Genomic DNA, 21,637 nt, shown 5'->3' on the forward strand with positions numbered 1-21,637 from the left:
CAAAGCTTTTACACCTCAGGAAGAAGCAAGATCAATCATGAAGAACATGCATAAACCTCAATATCGCCACTAGAGTAATATTATTTATAATCTTCCTGTGTGAATGCAAAATATTCTTAGTGATGTGATGTGTTAGATATAAGATTGGATAAATTATTGAAGACATATTCCAGTCAACTACTCAAATTTAAATTTAAATTGAGTCGCTTTTGATACATACTGTAAAATAATTATTAACTAAAATAATGGATAGATTTGAGAGAATTATCTTTATTAATCTATGAATTACAATAAAAATAAAAAATTGAAAACCCAATTTTACCTTTTAAATTTCAAAATTTCGCAACCTATGGTACATATAAAAACAAATCAAATCAACTTAAGAAAAAAAAATCATTCAAATTTTCAAACCTAAAGTTTTTAGGTTAATATTAGTTATATCTATTAATTACAGTTTATAAAAAGTATATATTGATTAATATTAATGAAAAAGTGTAGCGAAATAAGAGAATTTGGGAACGATGACTATCAATCAATAATTAATATATGTATATTGGTTATTTGACTTCTAAAATCTTAAAAGACCACATAAATCGAGGAAAATCAATGCTACACAAAAATAAATCAAATCAACTAAAAAAATTTGCCAATTTATAATAGCGCGATGTGACTATCTAACCATTTTAAAGTTTGAGTTTAGCAAAATAGCCCAACTTTTCAAAATTGAGATAAAATATCCAAAAATTGAAAAAACTCCCAAAATATAAGAATACACCAAATACTCAGGTTTACCCAAACAATACAATCGATGAAAAAAAAACCCTAAAAATAGCTCTCGATCGATATTGGAGATCGACGCCTTCATCGTCGTCGTCATCTTTGTCGGTCGCTGTTGTCATCGATGTCCTCGTCTTCGTCGATCATCATCGCCATCGCCGTCCCCGTCTTCGCAGTTCTGTCTTCGTCGATGAGTAAATATTGACGTACTCATCGTCAACAGCTCAGGATCTCGTTCCGTCTCGTCGTCGTCATCATCATCATTATCGATCTCTTTGTATCAGTCGCGAATCAAGGCTGTTCGTGTTCGATCGCCGTCAGAGATCGAAAATCGGAGATCGTCGTCGAGTTTTGCTGCATCTTCTTCTTCTTATTTATCGCACAGTGGATTAAATTTTTTTAAAGCATGATTAAATTTCTTGACATCTTATTCTTCTTCTGATTTATCGCACGGTGAATTACATTTTTTGAAAGCATGATTAAATTTTTTAACATCTTCTTCTTCCTTTTCTACTTTTGGTTTATCGAAAAGTAGATTACATATTTTGAAAGCAGGATTATTTTTTTTTTAATGATTAAGGGTGTATTAGTACTTTTACATTATAAGTGGCTATTTTGCATCAATTTATGAAACCTTAGTTATTTTCCTAAACACTAAGTTTGAAATGGCTATTTTATACAAAAATTCCTTTAAAATATCAAACCCCTGTTTTCGAAAGTTAAATGTTAATAATAGTTTATAAATATATATACATATATATATATATATGTATACATATATATGTGTGTTAAAAATCGAAATACAAATTCGCATTCATTATCACATCAATAAAATTGACTATTTGTTTAAAATGTTCGAAACGTCTACTCCCAAATAAGCAAGTATAAACCAAGGATTGAAATCTCGCGCGAGATCTCGCAATCCGCACAATTGCGGTAGCGAGTTACATATCTCTCGCGAGTTGGGCAAAATCTCGCACTTCTCGCGCGAGTAAATGCTGAATCTCGCGGAAGATAATATAAATACTCGGGAAAAAATTGAAAAAATCTCGTCACTGTGCTCTTGAATCCTTACTCCATACCGCCGAATCTCGCCGATTCTATCAAGCTTCCGGCATTGCATGTTGAAATCTTCTAAAAAACGGGAAAAAAGCATTAAAAAAAAATCAGATCTTCACAGAGATAACAATGGTGGTTTAAGAGTATTTTAGCTGTTTACTTTCGAGGAAGAAGACGCAAAGAAAGAGAAAGAAGAGAGAGGGGGTGAGAGCAATAAATTTGGGCCCACCTAACTTTCTTTTTTATTTTAATACAAGTAAAATACCCGCGCGATGCTGCGGGTTACTTGATCTACGTATAAGTTGATGATAATTCATTATTTTAATTATTTTGTAAGTATTAGAATCATATTATATACTCTGTTAATCTATACTCAAATAAAAACATTCAGCCCAAATTATTTAAAACAAACCATTCCCATTTTCTGTAAAAATATTATTTCGTAACGTCAATTTTTATTTTACCTTTATAAAAAAGGACATATACACAACACAATTCCTATTTTTATCCCAGTTATAAAACATTGGCCCAAATTATTTAAAACAAACAATTTTTTAAAGAAAAAAAATTAAAAATCAAACGGCAATCCTCACCTTTTTTCTATTTCTATTTTTGACCCTTGAATAAATATAATCCTACTGCTTACAAATGTTTCAGATTTTAAGAGTATAAACAAACACACTTACTTTAACCACAATCATTTATGTCGGTCTATCTTCTTTGTTCTTTTGCAGTTTTGCCATAATCTCTCTCTCTCTCTCTCTCTCTCTCTCTCTCTCTCTCTCTCTCTCTCTCTCTCTCTCTCTTTATTTTCACTTTCTCCCATCGATCGATGATAAGTTCTTCTAAATCTTTCGTCACATTGCTCGTTTTTGTTTCTTCAACTTCACTTGCTCTTTCTCTTTTACAACGACGATCGTTTCTCTCTCTTTCTCCACGGCGTCGTTTTTGTCAAAGCTCTCAATCAAGCTCACATGCGATTCCGTGATTCTTTCGGCATCGATTCGGAATCACTTGTGATTGTGATTTAGGGTTAGGGCGACAACCCTTTTGTTCCTTGACGGAGGTTCATCCTCGAAGGTACGTTCCTATGATGTGTAATGTTAATAGCCTTGTATGTGTGTTCATAGGTACACTGAGATATGAAATCTCCGATTTATCATGACTTCATATACACAGGTCATAAATCACAATATGTATGTACACTTTTGTGTTGAAATCAAGTTCGTCAGTTCGCCCTCCCGTGTCACTTCGTCAGCTCGTCAGTTCGCCCTTTCGTCAGCTCGTCACTTCGTCAGCTCGCCAGCTCGTCAGCTCGCCAGTTCGTCAGCTCGTCACTTCGTCAGCTCGCCAGTTCGCTCTTCCTCCTGACAAGCGTGCCTCGGAAGTCCTCACTCCTTGGAACTCATATCACATGGGAAAATGTGTTACATTTATTTGTCATCTATTTTCTATGTCTTATTTCTGTGTAACATTTATTACTTTCTATTTCCTAGATAGAATTATTACATGTATTTATTACACTCTCTCTTGTATCCACCATATGTATAAATAGGTGATACAAGTTCATATCAAACATAAGGAAATATTCAAAGTCTCGGAACACTCTCTCTCTTCTCTGATTCTCTATCTTTCTTTATCATTTCTACATGGTATCAGAGCCCAGAAAATAAATCACCATGAACACTACTCCGACCACCTTTCAGACCTCGCCCACTCAGTCTCAATCTGAATCATTCTCCCAACATATCACGAGCCACAAACTCAATGGTCACAACTTCCTACAGTTGTCACAATCCGTGGTCATGTTCATATCGGGACGAGGTAAAGATGACTACCTCACAGGCGCGGCAAAATCTCCAAAGATCGAAGATCCGGCGTTCAAGAGTTGGAAGACAGAAAACAACATGGTGATGTCCTGGCTCATAAACTCTATGCATCCCGAAATCGGGGAAACCTTCCTCCTTTACCCAACGTACGGTAGCAGAAATCTGGCAAACAGCTAGAGAAATCTTCTCCAACTCAGAAGATGTGTCCGAGCTGTTTGAAACTGAGAACACTCTCCACGACCTACGTCAAGGAGAGATGTCTGTTACTCAGTTCTTCAGCTCGCTCACGCATCTATGGCAGAAGATCGACCTCTACGAACATCACCAGTGGACCTACCCCGAAGACTCAAAACTCTACCGTAGGATAGTGGAGACCAAACGTGTGTTTAAACTATTATCCAGACTCAACAAAGACCTCGACGAGGTCAGAGGTCGGATACTTAATACAAAATCACTACCATCACTCCGTGAAGCCTTCTCCGCGGTCAGACACGAGGAAAGTAGGAGGAAAATCATGCTTGGAGTCATCCAATCGAGCTCAATTCCGAGCTCATCCTCAGACTCGTCTGCCCTCACCACGCATGGAGATGAAGCACTTGCAGCTCGCGTCGTAACAGAGAGACCTCGCTCCTACTGTGATCATTGCAGACGACCTGGACACCTCCGAGAAACCTGCTGGAAGCTGCATGGGAAACCATCGAGCTCGAAGTCAACCCGAGACTCTAAGGATCCAAACTCAGCCGGAAACTTAGTATCCACCTCGTCCGCTGCCTCGACCTCGACCTCGGACTCCTCTCCCTTCAGCAACGACCAACTCGCTATTCTCTAGAAGCTTATCCAATAAGTCCAACTCAGTGGAGAACGCTCGAGCATTGGTCCTCTAGGTAACTCTCCTAGAGCCCTCCATGTAAGCTCAGAGAATCTCACAGCATGGATTGTCGACTCCGGTGCCTCTGATCACATGACTGGTAATCGAAGCCTATTCACAACTTACTCCGCTTGTAATAGAAGCATATCAGTCACCATCGCCAACGGAGCCAAGACTCAAGTCACTGGTATTGGCACCGTGGTCTTGACAAAGTCTATGAGGCTAGACTCGGTGTTCTTTGTTCCTCAACTACAGTGCAATCTCTTATCTGTGCATAAGTTCAACCAAGACTCGAAGTGCCGAACTATTTTTTATGAAAGTTCATGTGTGTTTCAGGAACAGGTCACGGGGAGACAGATTGGTAATGCCGAGCTGAGTACCGGACTCTATGTCATCAAGTCAGATCAGCCCGCCATGTGTCAGCTCGCCCAACATTCACCCCAATACAAAGAGATCATACTCAATCACCTTAGACTAGGGCATCCAAATTTCATGTATCTCAAAAGAATGTTTCCTTCTTTGTTTATCAATAAAAATATCAATTCCATTCAGTGTGACATGTGTGAGTTCGCCAAACATTCTCGAAGCTCGTATCACCCCACCTCGTACAAACCATCTCGCCCATTTGCCACAATTCACAGTGATATATGGGGACCCTCAAAAGTTCCCAATATCACTGGAGTGCGATGGTTTCTTCTCTTTGGTGACGACTACACTAGACTCAGTTGGATATACATGATGAAACAAAAATCTGAAACATCCAACCTCTTCAAAATCTTTCACAAAATGGTCCAAACACAGTTCGACACCTCCATCCAAATTGTCCACACAGACAACGCTCGAGATTACTTTAATTCCGAGCTCAGCGATTTCTTCAAAACACATGGCATAATTCACTCCAGCTCATGCGTTTACACCCCACAACAAAATGGGGTAGCCGAAAGGAAAAATCGACATATACTCGAGGTCGCCCGAGCCATCATGTTCTCCTCAAACGTCCCATCTCATTTTTGGGGAGAAGCAGTCCTCACAGCCACCTACCTCATAAACAGAATGCCATCTCGTGTCCTTGGCTATAAAATCCCATCTCAAGTCCTTCTAGAGACATACCCTCACTCTCGACTCATCTCAACCCTACCTGCGAAAGTTTTCGGCTGTTCAGTCTTCACCCATTCTTATGGCCAAGGTAAACTTGAACCAAAATACGCTCAAGTGCATTTTCCTTGGCTATTCAGCAACCCAAAAAGGCTACAAATGCTATGAACCCCGATCACGAAAATTCATAGTCTCAATGGATGTATCTTTTCATGAGTTCAGTCCTTACTTCGCCAATTCAGCTCGTCAGGGGGAGAATGATGAAAATGACTTCCCAAATTGGCTCATCATAAACCCAGAATTTACCTCGCCTCAAAGTCCAACCTCACCTGTTCAAGATATTCCCAGTTCGTCCAGTCCTTCCAGTCCGTCCAGTTCGTCCAGTCCTTCCAGTCCGTCCAGTTCGTCACCGACTCCCAGCTCGCAAGCCTCTGAACCCTCTCCATGCGAACTGATCATCACCCAGAGTCCGGTACAAGCTCGCGAATTAGATGTCTCTTCGAACCTGAACCACGACACTACTGAACAAGGTAACACCTCATCTCCGGACTTACCAATTGCATTGAGAAAACCTGCTCGGTCGTGTGGTCAATACAGGATGGAGGATTACGTGTACTATGTGAACTTATCTACGGGCTACCAAGCCTATGTGGCAAGGTTAGATGAAGGAAAAGTGCCGAACTCCATCGAGGAAGCCCTTCAAAGTCCCGAGTGGCGAGACACAAGTCATGCCGAGATCCAAGCCCTCGAACAGAATGATACGTGGGATATCGTCGAACTACCACCAGGAAAGCGAACTGTTGGATGTAGATGGCTCTTCACCATCAAACATAATCCAGATGGCACAGTGGAGAGATACAAAGCCCGTCTTGTCGCTAAAGGGTACACTCAGGCTTATGGCATCGACTACCAAGAAACGTTCGCTCCAGTCACAAAGTTCAATACCATCAGAATCCTCCTTTCATTAGCAGCCAACTTAGATTGGCCTCTCAGTCAGCTCGACGTCAAGAATGCTTTTCTAAATGGCGAACTGGAAGAGGAAGTCTACATGCAACTCCCACCAGGATTCGACAATGATCAAGGGGCCAACAAAGTCTGTAAACTCAAGAAGTCTCTATACGGTCTAAAACAATCCCCACGAGCATGGTTTGGGAAATTCTCCAATGTACTCAAGCGTTGCGACTACGAACAAAGTCAAGCCGATCCAACACTCTTCTCAAAGATCTCAACACAAGGCAAGCACACCATCCTGAGTGTGTATGTTGACGACATAGTCATCACCGGAGACGACCTAGAAGAGATCAGGAGACTAAAGCAAATTCTGTCATCTGAGTTCGAAGTCAAGGACCTCGGCAGCCTACGATATTTCCTCGGCATGGAGGTAGCTCGATCTGAAAAGGGCATCTCTGTTTCCCAGCACAAGTACACTTTGGATCTCCTCAAAGAAACTGGCATGCTTGGCTGTAAACCAGTTGACACTCCAATGGATGCCAATGTGAAACTTCTAGCTCGTACCACCGAGGCCGCCACCAACAAAGAAAGGTTTCAACAGCTCGTGGGAAAACTCATCTACCTAACTCACACTAGACCGGATATTGGATTCGCAGTGAGTATGGTAAGTCGATTCATGAGTAATCCTTCGACAACTCACATGGACGCAGTTATGAGGATTCTCCAATACCTCAAAGCTGCCCCAGGGACTGGTCTCTCCTTCAAGAAAAGACGAAGTCAAGGTGTCGAAGTGTTCACAGATGCGGACTGGGCCGGATATGTTCCAGACAGACGATCAACATCAGGCATGTGCACATACGTCTGGGGAAATCTTGTTACCTGGCGAAGCAAGAAGCAGTCCGTTGTCTCAAGAAGTAGTGCTGACGCCGAGCTCAGGTCTTTAGCAAGCGGAGTATGTGAAGGCATCTGGCTGAAGAGAGTTCTCGACGACCTCAAGATCATCATCGAAGGTCCAATCAAGCTCTTTTGCGATAATCAAGCTGCTCTCAGCATAGCCAAAAATCCAGTCCATCATGACAGAACAAAACATATCGAGATCGACCGATACTTCATCAGTGAAAAGATTGAAGAAAAAATAATCGATATGGAATACGTTCCATCGAGTCGTCAGCTCGCCGACATTCTCACCAAAGCCCTTCCTCGAGCAACCTTCTCCGAGCTATGTAGCAAGCTTGATCTCCTCAACATATACAGTCAAGCTTGAGGGGGAGTGTTGAAATCAAGCTCGTCAGTTCGCCCTCCCGTGTCACTTCGTCAGCTCGTCAGTTCGCCCTTTCGTCAGCTCGTCACTTTGTCAGCTCGCCAGTTCGTCAGCTCGCCAGTTCTCCCTTCCTCCTGACAAGCGTGCCTCGGAAGTCCTCACTCCTTGGAACTCATATCACATGGGAAAATGTGTTACATTTATTTGTCATCTATTTTCTATGTCTTATTTTCTGTGTAACATTTATTACTTTCTATTCCCTAGATAGAATTATTACATGTATTTATTACACTCTCTCTTGTATCCACCATATGTATAAATAGGTGATACAAGTTCATATCAAACATAAGGAAATATTCAAAGTCTCGGAACACTCTCTCTCTTCTCCGATTCTCTATCTTTCTTTATTATTTCTACAGTTTGTTCATGTGTGTATACGTGTGTCCATTTGTGCTTGTGTGTGTAAATAAATACTTGATTTCTCTTCTTTTCTGATTGAGTTTTGGTGGGTCAAATTTAGGGTTTTTGTTTGGATTGTGTAGGAATTGAACAATACAGTCCGTTTTTTTATGAATGATCGAAGTACTTTTTTTTCATTTTGTAATTGATTTATTCATGAGTTTTCTATTTTTATCTTGAGAAAGATCAGAGGAAAATAAAATGTTAAGATTTAATGTTTGGTTATTTGAAGAGTTTCAGAAAAAAAAAAAAAAAAAAATCTCTGTTTGGTTATGGATACAGCGGTCGACTATTTTTTATACCGATTAATGTTAACATTTGAATAACACTCTTCGAACATGAATAGATAGCTTCGCACTTATATCTCAGGTAGCATAGATTTTTCCATTGGCTTTTGTGTTTTTGTTTCTAATTACTCATGATCGTATATGTGTGTGGAAATTTTTACTGATTTTAAACTGAAAAATCCGAAAATTTTAATAAGGAAGCAAAGGAAGGATTATTATGTGGAGTCTGGTGTGTGTGGAAATTTTTATTGATTTTAAACTGAAAAATCCAAAAAATTTAATATGTAAGCGAAGGAATGATTATTATGTGGAGTCTGGTTATTAAGGATGATGGGTTTCTTTGCAGGTTCGAAGAGAATGGTATGTTATATATATATATCGGTTCATCAGACGGCCTCTGGAAAATAAATGACTTTTCTGGAAAAGTCTAGAGAATCATTCAATGGCAGGGAGTTTTGGAATTTGAAAAGTTATTTTACAGAAGAATTTGGATCTCTGAGAATAGTCTAGGTCTTTGTCATTTTTGCGTCGTTTTTTTTTTATTCCAGAATAGTCTTAGGAGTGGCATTTTTGTGAATAATAATAATAATTTGGTACTGTAGAATGAACTGTAAAAACGGGGTTCTTCTTTATATATATATATAATAATTGTTTTGAAAATTATGCTTGGGAAAGTTTCAAATTGAAACACGTGAGTCCGGACCAAATGAATTTATTCTTTCTTTATTATTTTCCTTTTTAATTATTATAAAACAAATAATATACCTGCTTTAAGTTTTTCAATGTTATCTCGTATATCTTATATATACTAGCTATATATATATAGGTTGCTTTATTGATATATTAGTATTTTTTTGTTATACTATTATATATATAAACATATATCTTTTCACTAGTAAATAGTCTAATTTTTTTTTTTTTTTACAAATTATAAATTAATATAAAAATTTAATTTTTTTAAAGCATAAATTATTACAAGTAAAATATTTTCTTAAAAGATTTTTATCATTTATGTGTTCGAAACTATACGTGTGAAAATTCTATATTTAAATTTATCTTTGAATCTCTATGTATCATGAAAATTCAAAGATATTTTTTAAAAAAAATTATTTATTGTTCAAATACCTCTCGAGATACCCTCTTTTTTGCGGTATATCTCGCGGAATGCGGTATATCACACGGTACGAGATACCCTCAACGTTCATCAAATATCGCGGAATATCCTGGTACGAGACGAGATATCCTCAAAATCAGAACTGCGGTACGACCGCGAGATGCGAGATTTCAATCCTTGGTATAAACATAGACATGAAAGTCGAATATGTAAAAGCCATAAAAAGAGTCAGAACTAGCAACAAATTAGGTAAAACATACATAAAATAACCTCATTTGTAATTTTAACAACGCCAAGAAATAATTAGTGTAGCATTGTAATTGTCAAATTTACACTTAGAAGTTAGAAGGTGTCACGCTATCATATTCAGAATTTCAGATATAAAATTTTATAAAATCAAGCACGAAAATGAAAAATTTAACAGAATTATCAAAATTTGACCGAGTTTCAACATTACTGTTTCATTGGCAACAATGATGGCGCTTATTGTTTTGTACCTCGTCTGCAAATGCATTGAAATTTCATAGTTGACTCTGATTGCAAGTGGCAAATATATATATTGTCTTATAAGAGGTTTGCACACCAGAAAAGAGGGAAGACTTGCAAAACAAACTCATAGAGACAACCATGAAAGTGTTTCTGCTTTTGATTATTCTCACACTTTGCTATGGAACAGCGACAACCCGAGCTCTTGCCAGCGGAGAAAGACGGTTGGCAAGGCTGAGAGAAGGCGATTCGCTGGTGGGCGAGAGAGGGAATGATACGTTCTTGGTCTCGCCAGAGGGAACGTTCTCCGCTGGGTTCTACACCGTTGGAACAAATGCCGTGTGTTTCTCGGTCTGGTTTTCGAAGTCCAATGGCAAGTCTGTGGTCTGGATGGCGAATCGGGACGCCCCGGTGAGCTCGAGTGGGTCGAGGCTGACACTCCGCGGTGACGGAAACATGGCGTTGACCGATCCCTCGGGGACAACTGTGTGGTCAACTGGCACTTCCTCAGCCTCGAATTCCGTCGTGGAAGCACGTCTTTTGGAGACCGGAAATCTCGTCCTCCTTCAGGGAGAGGCCATAATCTGGGAGAGCTTTGGTTTCCCAACGGACACGCTATTGCCAACGCAGCGGCTCGTGAAGAACACGACTCTGGTCTCGGTCCGGGGTCCAGGATCGTTCTCCACCGGGCTCTACAACTTGAAGTTCGGCGACGACAATGTGCTGAACCTCGTGTACGATGGGCCCGAGATATCCAGCTTGTACTGGCCGAGGCATACCGGGGCTAGCGTGTTCAGAACCGGAAGAATGCCGTACAACAGCTCCAGAGTGGCGGTTCTGGACCAGTTCGGGGAGTTTCTGTCGAGCGATCTCCTGCAGTTCAAGGCCTTTGATTACGAGACCCACTCGGAGAAGAAGCGGAGATTGACGCTGGACCACGACGGGGTTCTGAGGCTCTACAGCTTGGACGACTCCTCCGGGGAATGGGATGTCACGTGGCTTCCAAGCCGATTAGACTCCTGCCTGGTCGATGGGATTTGCGGGGAGTACGGGATTTGCGGTTATTTTGAGAGCGTGAGACCGGCTTGTAAATGTCCTCGCACCGGTTTCCGAAGAGTTGACATGTCCGACTGGTCTAAAGGCTGTAAGCCCGTCTTTGATCTCACGCGGCGGAGCTCCGGCGGGTTTGGTCTCTTGAAGCTTCTCAACACGGATTACTACGGCTATGACTTGCCCCCAATTCACTTCGGGATTTCGCTGCGGGAGTGTAAAAACATATGCCTCAACAACACGTTATGCCGAGGGTTCGGATACTCTTCGGACGGTCTCGGGCAGTGCTTCCCCAAGAGTTTTCTCATCAACGGCTACCACACGCCAAGCTCTCAGAGCGTTATGTACATAAAGGTTCCGAAATCAATACTGACCGATCAAGTGACGGGGAGCGACGATGATAGTCTCAGGTGCTTGGAAGCGGACATAGTTCTCTCTAGCGGGGATGACTCCGGAGGGAAGAAGAGCGACAGAGACGGGTACGTGAAGTACTTGATGGCTTTCGTGGGCTCCATCGGAGTCATCGAAGCAATTTGTCTTGGGCTGTGGTGGTGGTTCATCTACCGGAAACGGGTGAGCGAGGAGGTTGTCAACATGGGCTACATTGCACTGGCGATGGGCTTCAAGAGGTTTGGGTACGCAGAGCTCAAAAGGGCGACCGAGAACTTTAGAGAAGAGATCGGAAAGGGCGGTTTCGGGTCTGTCTACAAAGGGGTTCTCGGCGACGGGAGGGTTGTGGCAGTGAAGAGGCTCGAAGGAGTTTTGCAGGGGGAATCGGAGTTTTGGGCCGAGGTGAGCGTCATAGGAAACATCAACCACAGGAATCTGGTGAAAATGTGGGGTTTCTGCGCTGAAAACAAGTACAAACTTCTCGTCTACGAGTACGTCGAGAACAGTTCTTTGGACAAGATCTTGTTCCACAACACGTCGACACTATTCGGGTTGGAGCAACGATACAACGTCGCGCTCGGCACCGCGAAAGGGTTGTCGTATCTGCACGAAGAGTGCCTCGAGTGGGTTCTTCACTGCGACGTGAAGCCTCAGAACATACTTCTCGACGATCAATTAGAACCCAAAGTGTCCGATTTTGAGATGTCGAAGCTCTTCAGAGACGCCGGCGGCGACGGAGATACCGGTGGGTTCTCCCAAGTCAGGGGGACGAGAGGGTACTTGGCACCCGAGTGGACGATGAACCTGAGGATCGATGCAAAAGCCGATGTGTACAGCTATGGAATTGTGGTGTTGGAGCTTCTGACCGGGAAATGCGTGTCCAATTTTCTCGCATTGCAGGACGGCGAGTTCGACCACTTGGTTCAGTGGGTTACCGAGAAGACCCAACATCACGGGTTCGAGGGAGTCATCGATCCTAGATTGCTCGAAGAGGAGTTTGACAAGCAAAAGGTTGAGAGGTTGCTGGGTGTCGCATTGTTGTGTGTGCAAGACGATAGGAATTTGAGACCTGCCATGAGTAAGGTTGTGGAGCTTCTGCTAGAAACTGACAAGGAAGAATAATAATAATAATAATGTTAATAAACTACATGAATCTCTTATTTATTTGTATATTTTGAATTGTAATGAACGCAATGTGATTTCGTTATTAAATATGACTAGCATACTTTTTTCCTTGTTTATTAGCAGCTAGAATTCAAGATTATACTTCAAAAGGAGTTTATTTTATTATACTTCAAAATTGGTTGTAGAATCCAGAAAGAACACCCTTTGCCCTAGTACGGATTTCAGATTTTATCCGATGATCGACAAGTCAATGACAAACATTTATAAACCAAACTCAGCATTTCAACACCAACTAGGTTTTTCATAAACTACCGTAGTCCTATGATGCTCTTTAAAGATAATAAACAATAAGAAAGAGAGTAAATCTATTGCACACCGCTCCATCTAGCCCAATCCACAAACTGCATTCCACCGTAAACGTTGTTGGCAAATCGCACTCCGACGGTGAAAGCCAAAGCCATTGGAGGAAATTGCTTCCCCACCACCGATCCTTCTACGACACGTTCAAGCCCGTTGATGATTTGATACCGGGTGTTCGAAGACACTGCCAGGAAAAAACCTGAAAGGAACAAAGAAAGCCCATTGAAAACACTAATACCATCTGTAATAATGAACTCGGAAATAAAAAAATAAATAAAAATAAAAATTTCAGAGAAGTAGAGCTAAGAACAAAACTTGACATACCCCACAAAGCAGCACTCTTAAGTAGTGGCGGCACAGGTACATCCTTTTCTGATTTCTTTATGCTCCTGATGAAAAAAAAAAAAAAAAAAACAATGTTTATAAAAAAAAAAAAAAAAAAAAATACACAGCAAAGAAGTAGTTAACTCAAAAAAATTTTGTTTTCTATTTTCTAACTTTTGTAGTTGTACTGAAAAATTATTTTGCAGTTGTTTTCAAAAAGCTGTTTGGTACAGTTTTCATTTTTGGTTTTGAGAAATTGAAAAAACTGAAAAAAGTGTTTGGTACAGCTTTCATTTTTGTTTTTGAAAAAATGAAAAGAGAAGATGAGGAGAAGGAGGAGAGAAGAGAAGAATTTTTTTTTCCAAAAACCCATTTTATTTGTTTTCAGTTTTTTTTAGTCTTTTACAAAACAATTTCAAAATTTTTTGAAAATTTTTTCCAAAAACTTAAACCAAACATAACTTTCACTTTTTGTTTTCAATTTTTTCCACTAAAAAACTGTTTTTGAGATGAATACCAAACATGATATAAATTGGGTATCCGTTCTTTACAAATCATGACATGCTAAAAATGTATCATAAGGAAGATCTCTCACAGTCAGATACAAAAAGGATGCGGATCCTATTGTCTTACTACCATGACTCGCTAAAATGCAATCATGAGATTAATTTATATAAGGATAAATTACAATATTGCCCCCTCAACTCTATGGTGAGTAACGATTGACCACCTGATAAATGAAAACGTACATCAGTGGACTTGAAATCCTACAATGTAACGATTAGCTACTTCTGTTAACTCTTATCGACGGAAATCGTTACTTTTCTCGTGTTTTAAGCACGTGACGTGTGAATTTATTAGAATACCCTTATTCGAATGATTTATATAAAATTGGGGAAACAAAATTAGGGAAAGAACAGACAAAATAAATTCGCGTGCTAGGGTTCCCAAAATCAATCAAGAGGCGCGATTGCAATCGAGGAAAATGGATGGGAGTCAGTCTTGGAGCAGCGAAACGTTGAATCGTTCTCAGCCCGGTACAAACGATGAAGCTCAGTCCTCTGGCGAAGATCGTCGACGACCTAGTTGTCAGTGCGGACTGCCAAGCATCCAACGCACTTCGTGGACCGATGAGAATCCCGAGCGTCGATTTTTTGGGTGTTCTCGATATAAGGTATGTTATTTATGTTGAATGAATGTGTTTATCTTCTCAATTCATGGATTGGTGTGTGTTTATCTTCTCAATTCATGGAGTTTTAAATTTCGCAGAAAGGGATATGTAATGGGTGTGGGTTTTTCGAGTGGATCGATCCCCGGATGTGTAAGAGATCAGTTCAAGTGATTCCCGGATTACTGAGGAAGAGAAACAAATTAGAGCAGGAACTCGGGAATGGGAAAGAATTTGATGTTGCTGATGGACTTAACAATGTGAGGGAATCAATAGTGAATTGGGGCAAAATAGAAGCTGAAGTCAAGAACATGAAAGTTATGTTACTCATCATAGTTGCACTACTGGTGTATGTCATTCTGTTTAAGTAAGGCTATGTTGCCCCTAGGAATTGTACAACTGTTTTATATTGTATGGTTTTTTTTTTTTTTTTTTTTTGGTGCTGAATGAATCAGAAATGGCAATTTGAAGCAGATATGTTTACATACGTAATAGGTTTGTTTGTTGAAGTGTAATATACTGAAATGGCAAGTAATTAAGATATCAGTCAGTCAATTTGAAACGGGAAGTACAAGATCAAATTAGAGAAAACATTGACATTAAGTGTACCTAATTAAATTAACATAATAGCCTTTCACACATATTCAAAAGGTCTATTAAGTATCAAAATATACCATACATAAAATACTCATCAAAAGTGTACTAGACCACAAAATAGTCATCAACAGTGTACTAGACCACAAAATTAACACACCAAAACAGACTTTTAGAATAAGACTCTTGGCAGCAGTCCTGATCCTTGTCTTGGCCCCATTGTCATGCGAATTCTCGGGCTCCTCTGCACAAACATAATGTTAACTTACCCTAAGGGTTTGGGAGGGCTGACTCGGTTGACTTGGAGCCTGTGTGGGTTGACTTTGACTTTGGCTAGGGTGGTGTGGTTGACTCTGACTTTGGCTTGGGTTGTTTGATTGACTCTTTTGACGTCTCTGTGAAAACATGTAATAAACATTTGGATTAGGGACCATTTATTAAACAAGTTACGGTATAAATCTCACCAGTTCTTCCTGTTTTCTTCTGAAACAAGTTAAGGTATTATGCCCCCCCTTGCCGCACTGTGAACATGTTGTTGTCACGTATTTTCTGGAAATTCTAGTTGCACCACGTGGGATAACCTCATCATGTTCCACACGCCTCAACTTTTTTGGCCTTCCTGGCTCGGCTCTGTCAGGTGGTCTTGACAAGGGTGTTTTACATGTCTTTGGCCATTGCTCTATTGGATTCATTGGAAATATTTGGTACTTGTAGGTGGCCACAAATGTCTCCTTCTTGTAACATTCTGTGACATAGTCAACAGGGTCATCGTGCTTATGCCATATGCAAGCAATTGCATGGCCGCAAGGTATACCTGTATGACATAGTACACACATGAACAAAAACATGAACATATACGTGAAGTCTCAACAAGAACAAGTAAATGATCAAATACCTGATAGATCCCACCGTTTACAAGAACAAGTCTTGTTTCTCAAGTTAACCGCGTGCATCCCACCATACATGTTTTTAACTTGGTAGTCATGTCCACCGGACCATTGTGCAATGTATGAAGATGAATTCTCTTTATTTTTTTTCCAATATTTTAGAAATTTTGGGACCTATACAACCATGCCAATTTGCCACAGCCAGTCTTTGCTTTGTGAATCGTTGTAGGAGATACATTCTTATGATTTCAAGCATTGATAGTATTGGTTTTTGTCTTGCCATCAAAATAGCCCTAAATCACATAAATGTCAATAATTAACAGAGACTTGGTCAATCATTCTTATGTATTGGTAATAAATTCAAGGTATAAAATTCAATCTTACCTTGTCCCATTGAAGCATTCACACATGTTATTCAGTAACATGTCACATATGAGTGTTGTTCTGAACCCGCTTCTGGCCCAGTGACTTGTACCTTTATCAACCAGCCACTCAAAAGCCTTGACATCCTCGGCTTTTATGAACTCCATCTCGGCATTAAATCTGTCTACTGAGTAAGCCATAGCCGCTGCCATCATCTTTGTCTTCAAATACTGACCCTTGAACACCTATGACAAATAGAATATACAACCGGCATTTTAGTATCACATAAACACAATATAAAGTCTTTAAATCAGATGAAATTATTTAGTATACCTTGGTGAAGTTACTTTGGAGATGTCTGGCACAATGTCGATGTTCTGCCATTACTGAACCTTCTTCTCACATTCCAGTCAAAGCCTCTTTTAGACCTTTCTGCTTGTCGGTAATAAAAGTCCAGTGGTACCCATTTTCTATGCTCAGGTCAATCTGTAGCCAGTTTAAAAACCAATTCCATGTTGCCTTCCCTTCGGATTCCACAACTGCGAATGCAATTAGGAACATGCCATTATTAGCATCAACCCTTAAGGCATTCAGTAGTTGGCCTGTATGATGCCCTTTGATGTGGCACCCATCCAGACCAATGATAGGTCTACACGATCTTAAACCAGCTTTGCACGCCTCATAGCATATATACAATCTCTTGAACAAGAATTTACCTTCAGAGTCAACTTCTGTCTCAATTCAACTGTGGATCCGGGGTTTGACCTCTTAATCTCTGCACCATAATCCCACAAAACCGCGTATTGCTACTCGTAAGTCCCTTGAATAGCTAGCTCAGCAGCTTTTCTTGTTCTATACGCCTTCATTCTCGAGCACTCCAATACAAAATCTTTTTGTACGCGACTCATGAAATTAGCGGCTGACCAGGTCTCATTATCTTGAAACTCTTGACAGTATTTCTTCGCCAACCAAGCCGATGTTGCAAACCTGTTCTTATTTGTCCGGGCACATGTATGCTCACCTTGGTACGTCTTGATCATCCATGTTGATGACTTCCCAACCACATATGCAAAACAAACCCACTTACATTTAGGGTCCCTACACTCTGCACGTACTCTGTTAGGGTCATTCTTTTTGAAGAACACTTCTTTCCCACTCCTAATTGAGTACTCTTTAATTGCTTCCTTAAATACCTTACCATTCGGGAACACTAAACCAAGCTTGAATTATGGTTTTTGCATGTCAGTGTCGGGTCTGAATTCAGGAAATTTTGGCAACTTCTTCTTCACAAAGTCACGTGGCATCTTTTGTTCGTCGTCGTCACTTGATGAAACGTTACCCCCACCAAACTCGTCTTCATACTCACTGTCTTCATCGTCCTCAACTTCTTTAGCTTTCCCTTTATTCTGCTTCAATACATCAAGGCCAAGGTCAATAGCATCTACAACAACATCATCGTCACTCCGTTCGTATCCACTTTCTTGCTCACGGCCTTCATCATCATCAACCTGGTCTTCATCATCTTCTTGAGAATCAACTTGCTCTTCATCGTCTTCTTGAGAATCAACCTGCTCTTCATCGTCTTCTTGAGCATTCACTTGCTCTTCACGATCTTCTTGAGCATGGGCCAGCTCTACACGGTCTTCTTGAGCATGGGCCTGCTCTTCACGGGCTTCTTGAGCATGGGCCTGCTCTTCACGGGCTTCTTGAGCATGGGCCTGCTCTTCACGGTCTTCTTGAGAAGTTACATGCTCATTTTCACCCTGGATTGCTTGAACATCCTCATTTTCTATAGGTTTGGTACCGGGTGCTCGCAGTAGAGGTCAATTACTCTTGTTGTCTCCATTAACACCCCAATACTTCTAAGCAAATCATCATCTGTGTCAACGTACTCCATCTTTTTTTCACCTTCTGCAGGTAAGAAATAAAATGCTTCAGCATCGTATCCTAAGTATTTCTTCAACATACCATTTATTATCACAATTGACATCCTATCCAAGTCACAATATTCAAAGTACGAGACTTCCCCATCAACATATACCATCTCTGAATCCATAGTGCCACCGTGATGAACTTTAAAAGTAAATAGGGTCGAGGAAGGATCTGAAAGACAAAGATTCCAAGAATCATTTAAGAACAACCATTTAATAGTCTCGAGAATAATAATTTAATGTTCCATTCAGAGATTGATTACGACCGGGGACCACTACCACCACCAAAAAAACCCTAACTCGGGACCACAACCACCACATAACCCAGACAAAACCCAGACAAAACCCAGACAAAACATAAAGTTTGGGACCACCAACAACTATTATAAAATACAAAATCGGCAAAAGCAATAAGCATGGGACCACCATTACATATAAAACCTTACCATAATCGATTCTTCTCCTTTCATTCTCTTCAGCCGACGCGCTCTGCACTTTTTTCTTCACCGCTGTTTTAAGCTTCGTTTTCGCCTTGGATTTCGGGGCTCGGGTTTTCTTCTTCGCCGGGGATTTCATCTCCACGATTTGAATTTTTGTTCTGATAAAATTAAGAAGTTTTTGGGGGTATTATTTCATTCATTATTATATCCTTAATTACTCATTATTCAGTAAAATTACAAAACTACCCATGACATATTTTTCAAGAGACGAGTTCCGTCGATAAGAGTTAACAGAAGGATCTAATCGTTACATTGTAGGATTTCAAGTCCACTGATGTACGTTTTCATTTATCAGGGGGCAAATCGTTACTCACCATAGAGTTGAGGGGGCAATACTGTAATTTATCCTTTATATAACATCTCCGGCTAAAGATTAAAATATGGGTATACCGCTTGGCAGTCATAATCAAATTGGCAATGCCTTGGCCAATGATACCGCAACCAAATCCAACGCCGCCATACAAGATACCCTATTAAGAGAAGCACACACTAGTCATCAAGAACAAAACGAGAATTACAGCCAAAGAAGGCCGTCTTCACTGACTTTATACCTTGTAGAAATACGTAGCGAGTCTCTGTTGCACTGAAAATCTACATCCTGTCTTTCCGCTTCAAAAACGCTGCATAAGAACATCATGAAACTCAAAGTCGAATCACAAGATCTCTTAGCTAATAGATACATTTATGGGCCTCAACAAGAGCTGATAGATGATACCTGCTCGGTAGAGCTCCATAAGCATGTTGCAATCGTCCGAGAAAGCTTTTTGATACAGATGGTTGTCCAATACGAACATACGGTGCCAACATACCAACCAGAGCAACGTTGACCACTAGTCCCACCAACATATCAGCCACGTACAGCTCGAATTCTGACCAGAAATCCTCACCTCTCTTTTGTACTTCCGCAAATGTCGCACAACATGTGTCAATGACTATCGGGAATAGATTGAAGCCGATGATAAAAATTAGTCCGTCACAAGAACGGTAAAGGAAAAAATTCCTTATTTCCCTTGCATTTGTGTTAGCAAAGCATGCAAATAGTAAGTAGTTATTGATGAGCTTCATTTCCATAATTGGACTAAAGAAATAATAGAGTTACTATTCGTCCAGGTACTTCTATCACTCACTATGAAATATGGAGGGGGAGAAAGCCAAATGTGAAATACTTCCATGTCTTTGGTTCTGTTTGTTATATCCTTGCTGACAGGGATCCTCGACGAAAATTTGATCCTAAAAGTGATGAAGGTATCTTTCTTGGGTACTCTAGAAATAGTCGGGTCTATCGTGTTTTTAACAAATGCACTAAGTCCATGATGGAATCCATAAATGTGGTGGTTAATGATGATCATGCTATTTCTAACAGTACTAATGATGAAGATGAAGTTTTACCTAGTAACACAGATGTCAGGACAGATATTACTGAGAACTCTTTGGACGACATCTCCCCTGGGAGCCCTAATGTCAGGACTGATGCTGATGACAAAGTGGATGACATTGTTCCGGATAAGGAGTCTCTTCCTGTGACTGAACGAAGAATCTCTTCCAGAAGAATTCAGAAAAATCATCCTGTTCATGAGGTGATTGGCGAGATTAGTGAAGGAATGAGGACTCGCCCAAAACCTTCTGTAAACTATCGGGAGATGATTGGTAATTTCTGCTTTGTTTCTAAGATTGAACCTAAGAATGTGAATGAGGCTATTGATGATGAATACTGGGTTAATGCTATGCAAGAGGAACTTGTTCAGCTCGAAAGAAATAAAGTCTGGGAGCTAGTTCCTAGACTTGACAATGTGAATGTCATTGGAACTAAGTGGATTTTTAAAAATAAATCTGATGAGCATGGCAATATAACTCGAAAAGCTAGACTTGTGGTGCAGGGTTATACACAGGTGGAAGGTGTAGACTTTGATGAAACCTTTGCCCCTGTTGCGAGACTTGAAGCCATCAGACTCCTTGATGAGGACATCACCAATAACAATCAGCCTCGAACAAACATTGATACTTCGGATGGCCCATTGACGCGAGCCCGAGCCAAGAGAGTCAAAGAGGACGTATCCATTCTACTCAGCAAGTTCCAAGCCCAAGACATTGACTTTGATGAGCCGAAAATACTCAACATCATTTCGGCCCAAAATGAAGTCTTTGATAGCCCAATTTGAAGTTCATCCAGGTCCACAAATCAACACAATCAGCCCACTTCTTCATTTGGACGTCCACTATAGAAGACTTTTCATTTTCCACAACTCCTTTCATTTTCAAAGACTTTTCATTTACAAAACTTTTCATTTCCAAAAGACTTTTCTTTTCCTAAGTCTTTTCGTTTTCATTTGAATTTATGTTAGTGTTTAGAGTTTTAATTATGTCTTTTGGTATACTTGTAACCATCATTTGAAGTTGTATTTATAGGCAACTCGATCTGAATGAAAATCAATGAACATTTCTGAAAACACTTTTGTGAGAAAATACTCTCTAAATTCTTAGGTTCTAAATCGTCGAACTTATCAAGGCAAATAACTTTGTGGCGTTCTTCGAGTTCTAGACATATCAATAGTTTCATTCCATAGACTATTGTGGCGTCTTTCATTCCCCCCTCAATCTTATCAATAGTTCAAATTACAAACTATTGTGGCGATTATCACTCCACCCAAAACACCAAACCGACCCTTCCTTTCAACCTATCCAAAAACCACCAAAAAATTCCCTACAACAACAAAACAGCAAACCTTCATCCAAATTGAAGCAAAGACTTATTGAGGCAA

At 40.2% G+C, this 21,637-nt stretch overlaps 1 protein-coding gene and 1 pseudogene across 2 annotated transcripts; one reads left to right on the forward strand and one right to left on the reverse strand.

Annotated features, from left to right (window-relative positions):
• The first annotated feature begins 10,146 nt into the window (after positions 1-10,146).
• Positions 10,147-12,765, forward strand: LOC149404370 (putative receptor protein kinase ZmPK1). The gene has a single exon (XM_089606941.1). The coding sequence runs from the start codon at positions 10,328-10,330 to the stop codon at positions 12,746-12,748; it is 2,421 nt and encodes an 806-aa protein (XP_089463067.1). The 5' UTR covers positions 10,147-10,327; the 3' UTR covers positions 12,749-12,765.
• A 128-nt stretch (positions 12,766-12,893) lies between these two features.
• Positions 12,894-19,943, reverse strand: LOC149404371 (protein RETICULATA, chloroplastic-like; annotated as a pseudogene). The gene is made up of 5 exons (XR_016295542.1): positions 19,594-19,943; positions 19,430-19,498; positions 19,269-19,348; positions 13,436-13,500; positions 12,894-13,310 (listed from the first exon to the last, which is right to left on the reverse strand). The product of XR_016295542.1 is annotated as a protein RETICULATA, chloroplastic-like (transcript).
• Between the last annotated feature and the right edge of the window lie 1,694 nt (positions 19,944-21,637).

Source organism: Urtica dioica, chromosome 2 (genome assembly GCF_054948205.1).
Source record: "Urtica dioica subsp. dioica isolate 48M chromosome 2, U.dioica_male_clone48M_v1_H2, whole genome shotgun sequence".
Lineage (NCBI taxonomy): Eukaryota > Viridiplantae > Streptophyta > Magnoliopsida > Rosales > Urticaceae > Urtica > Urtica dioica.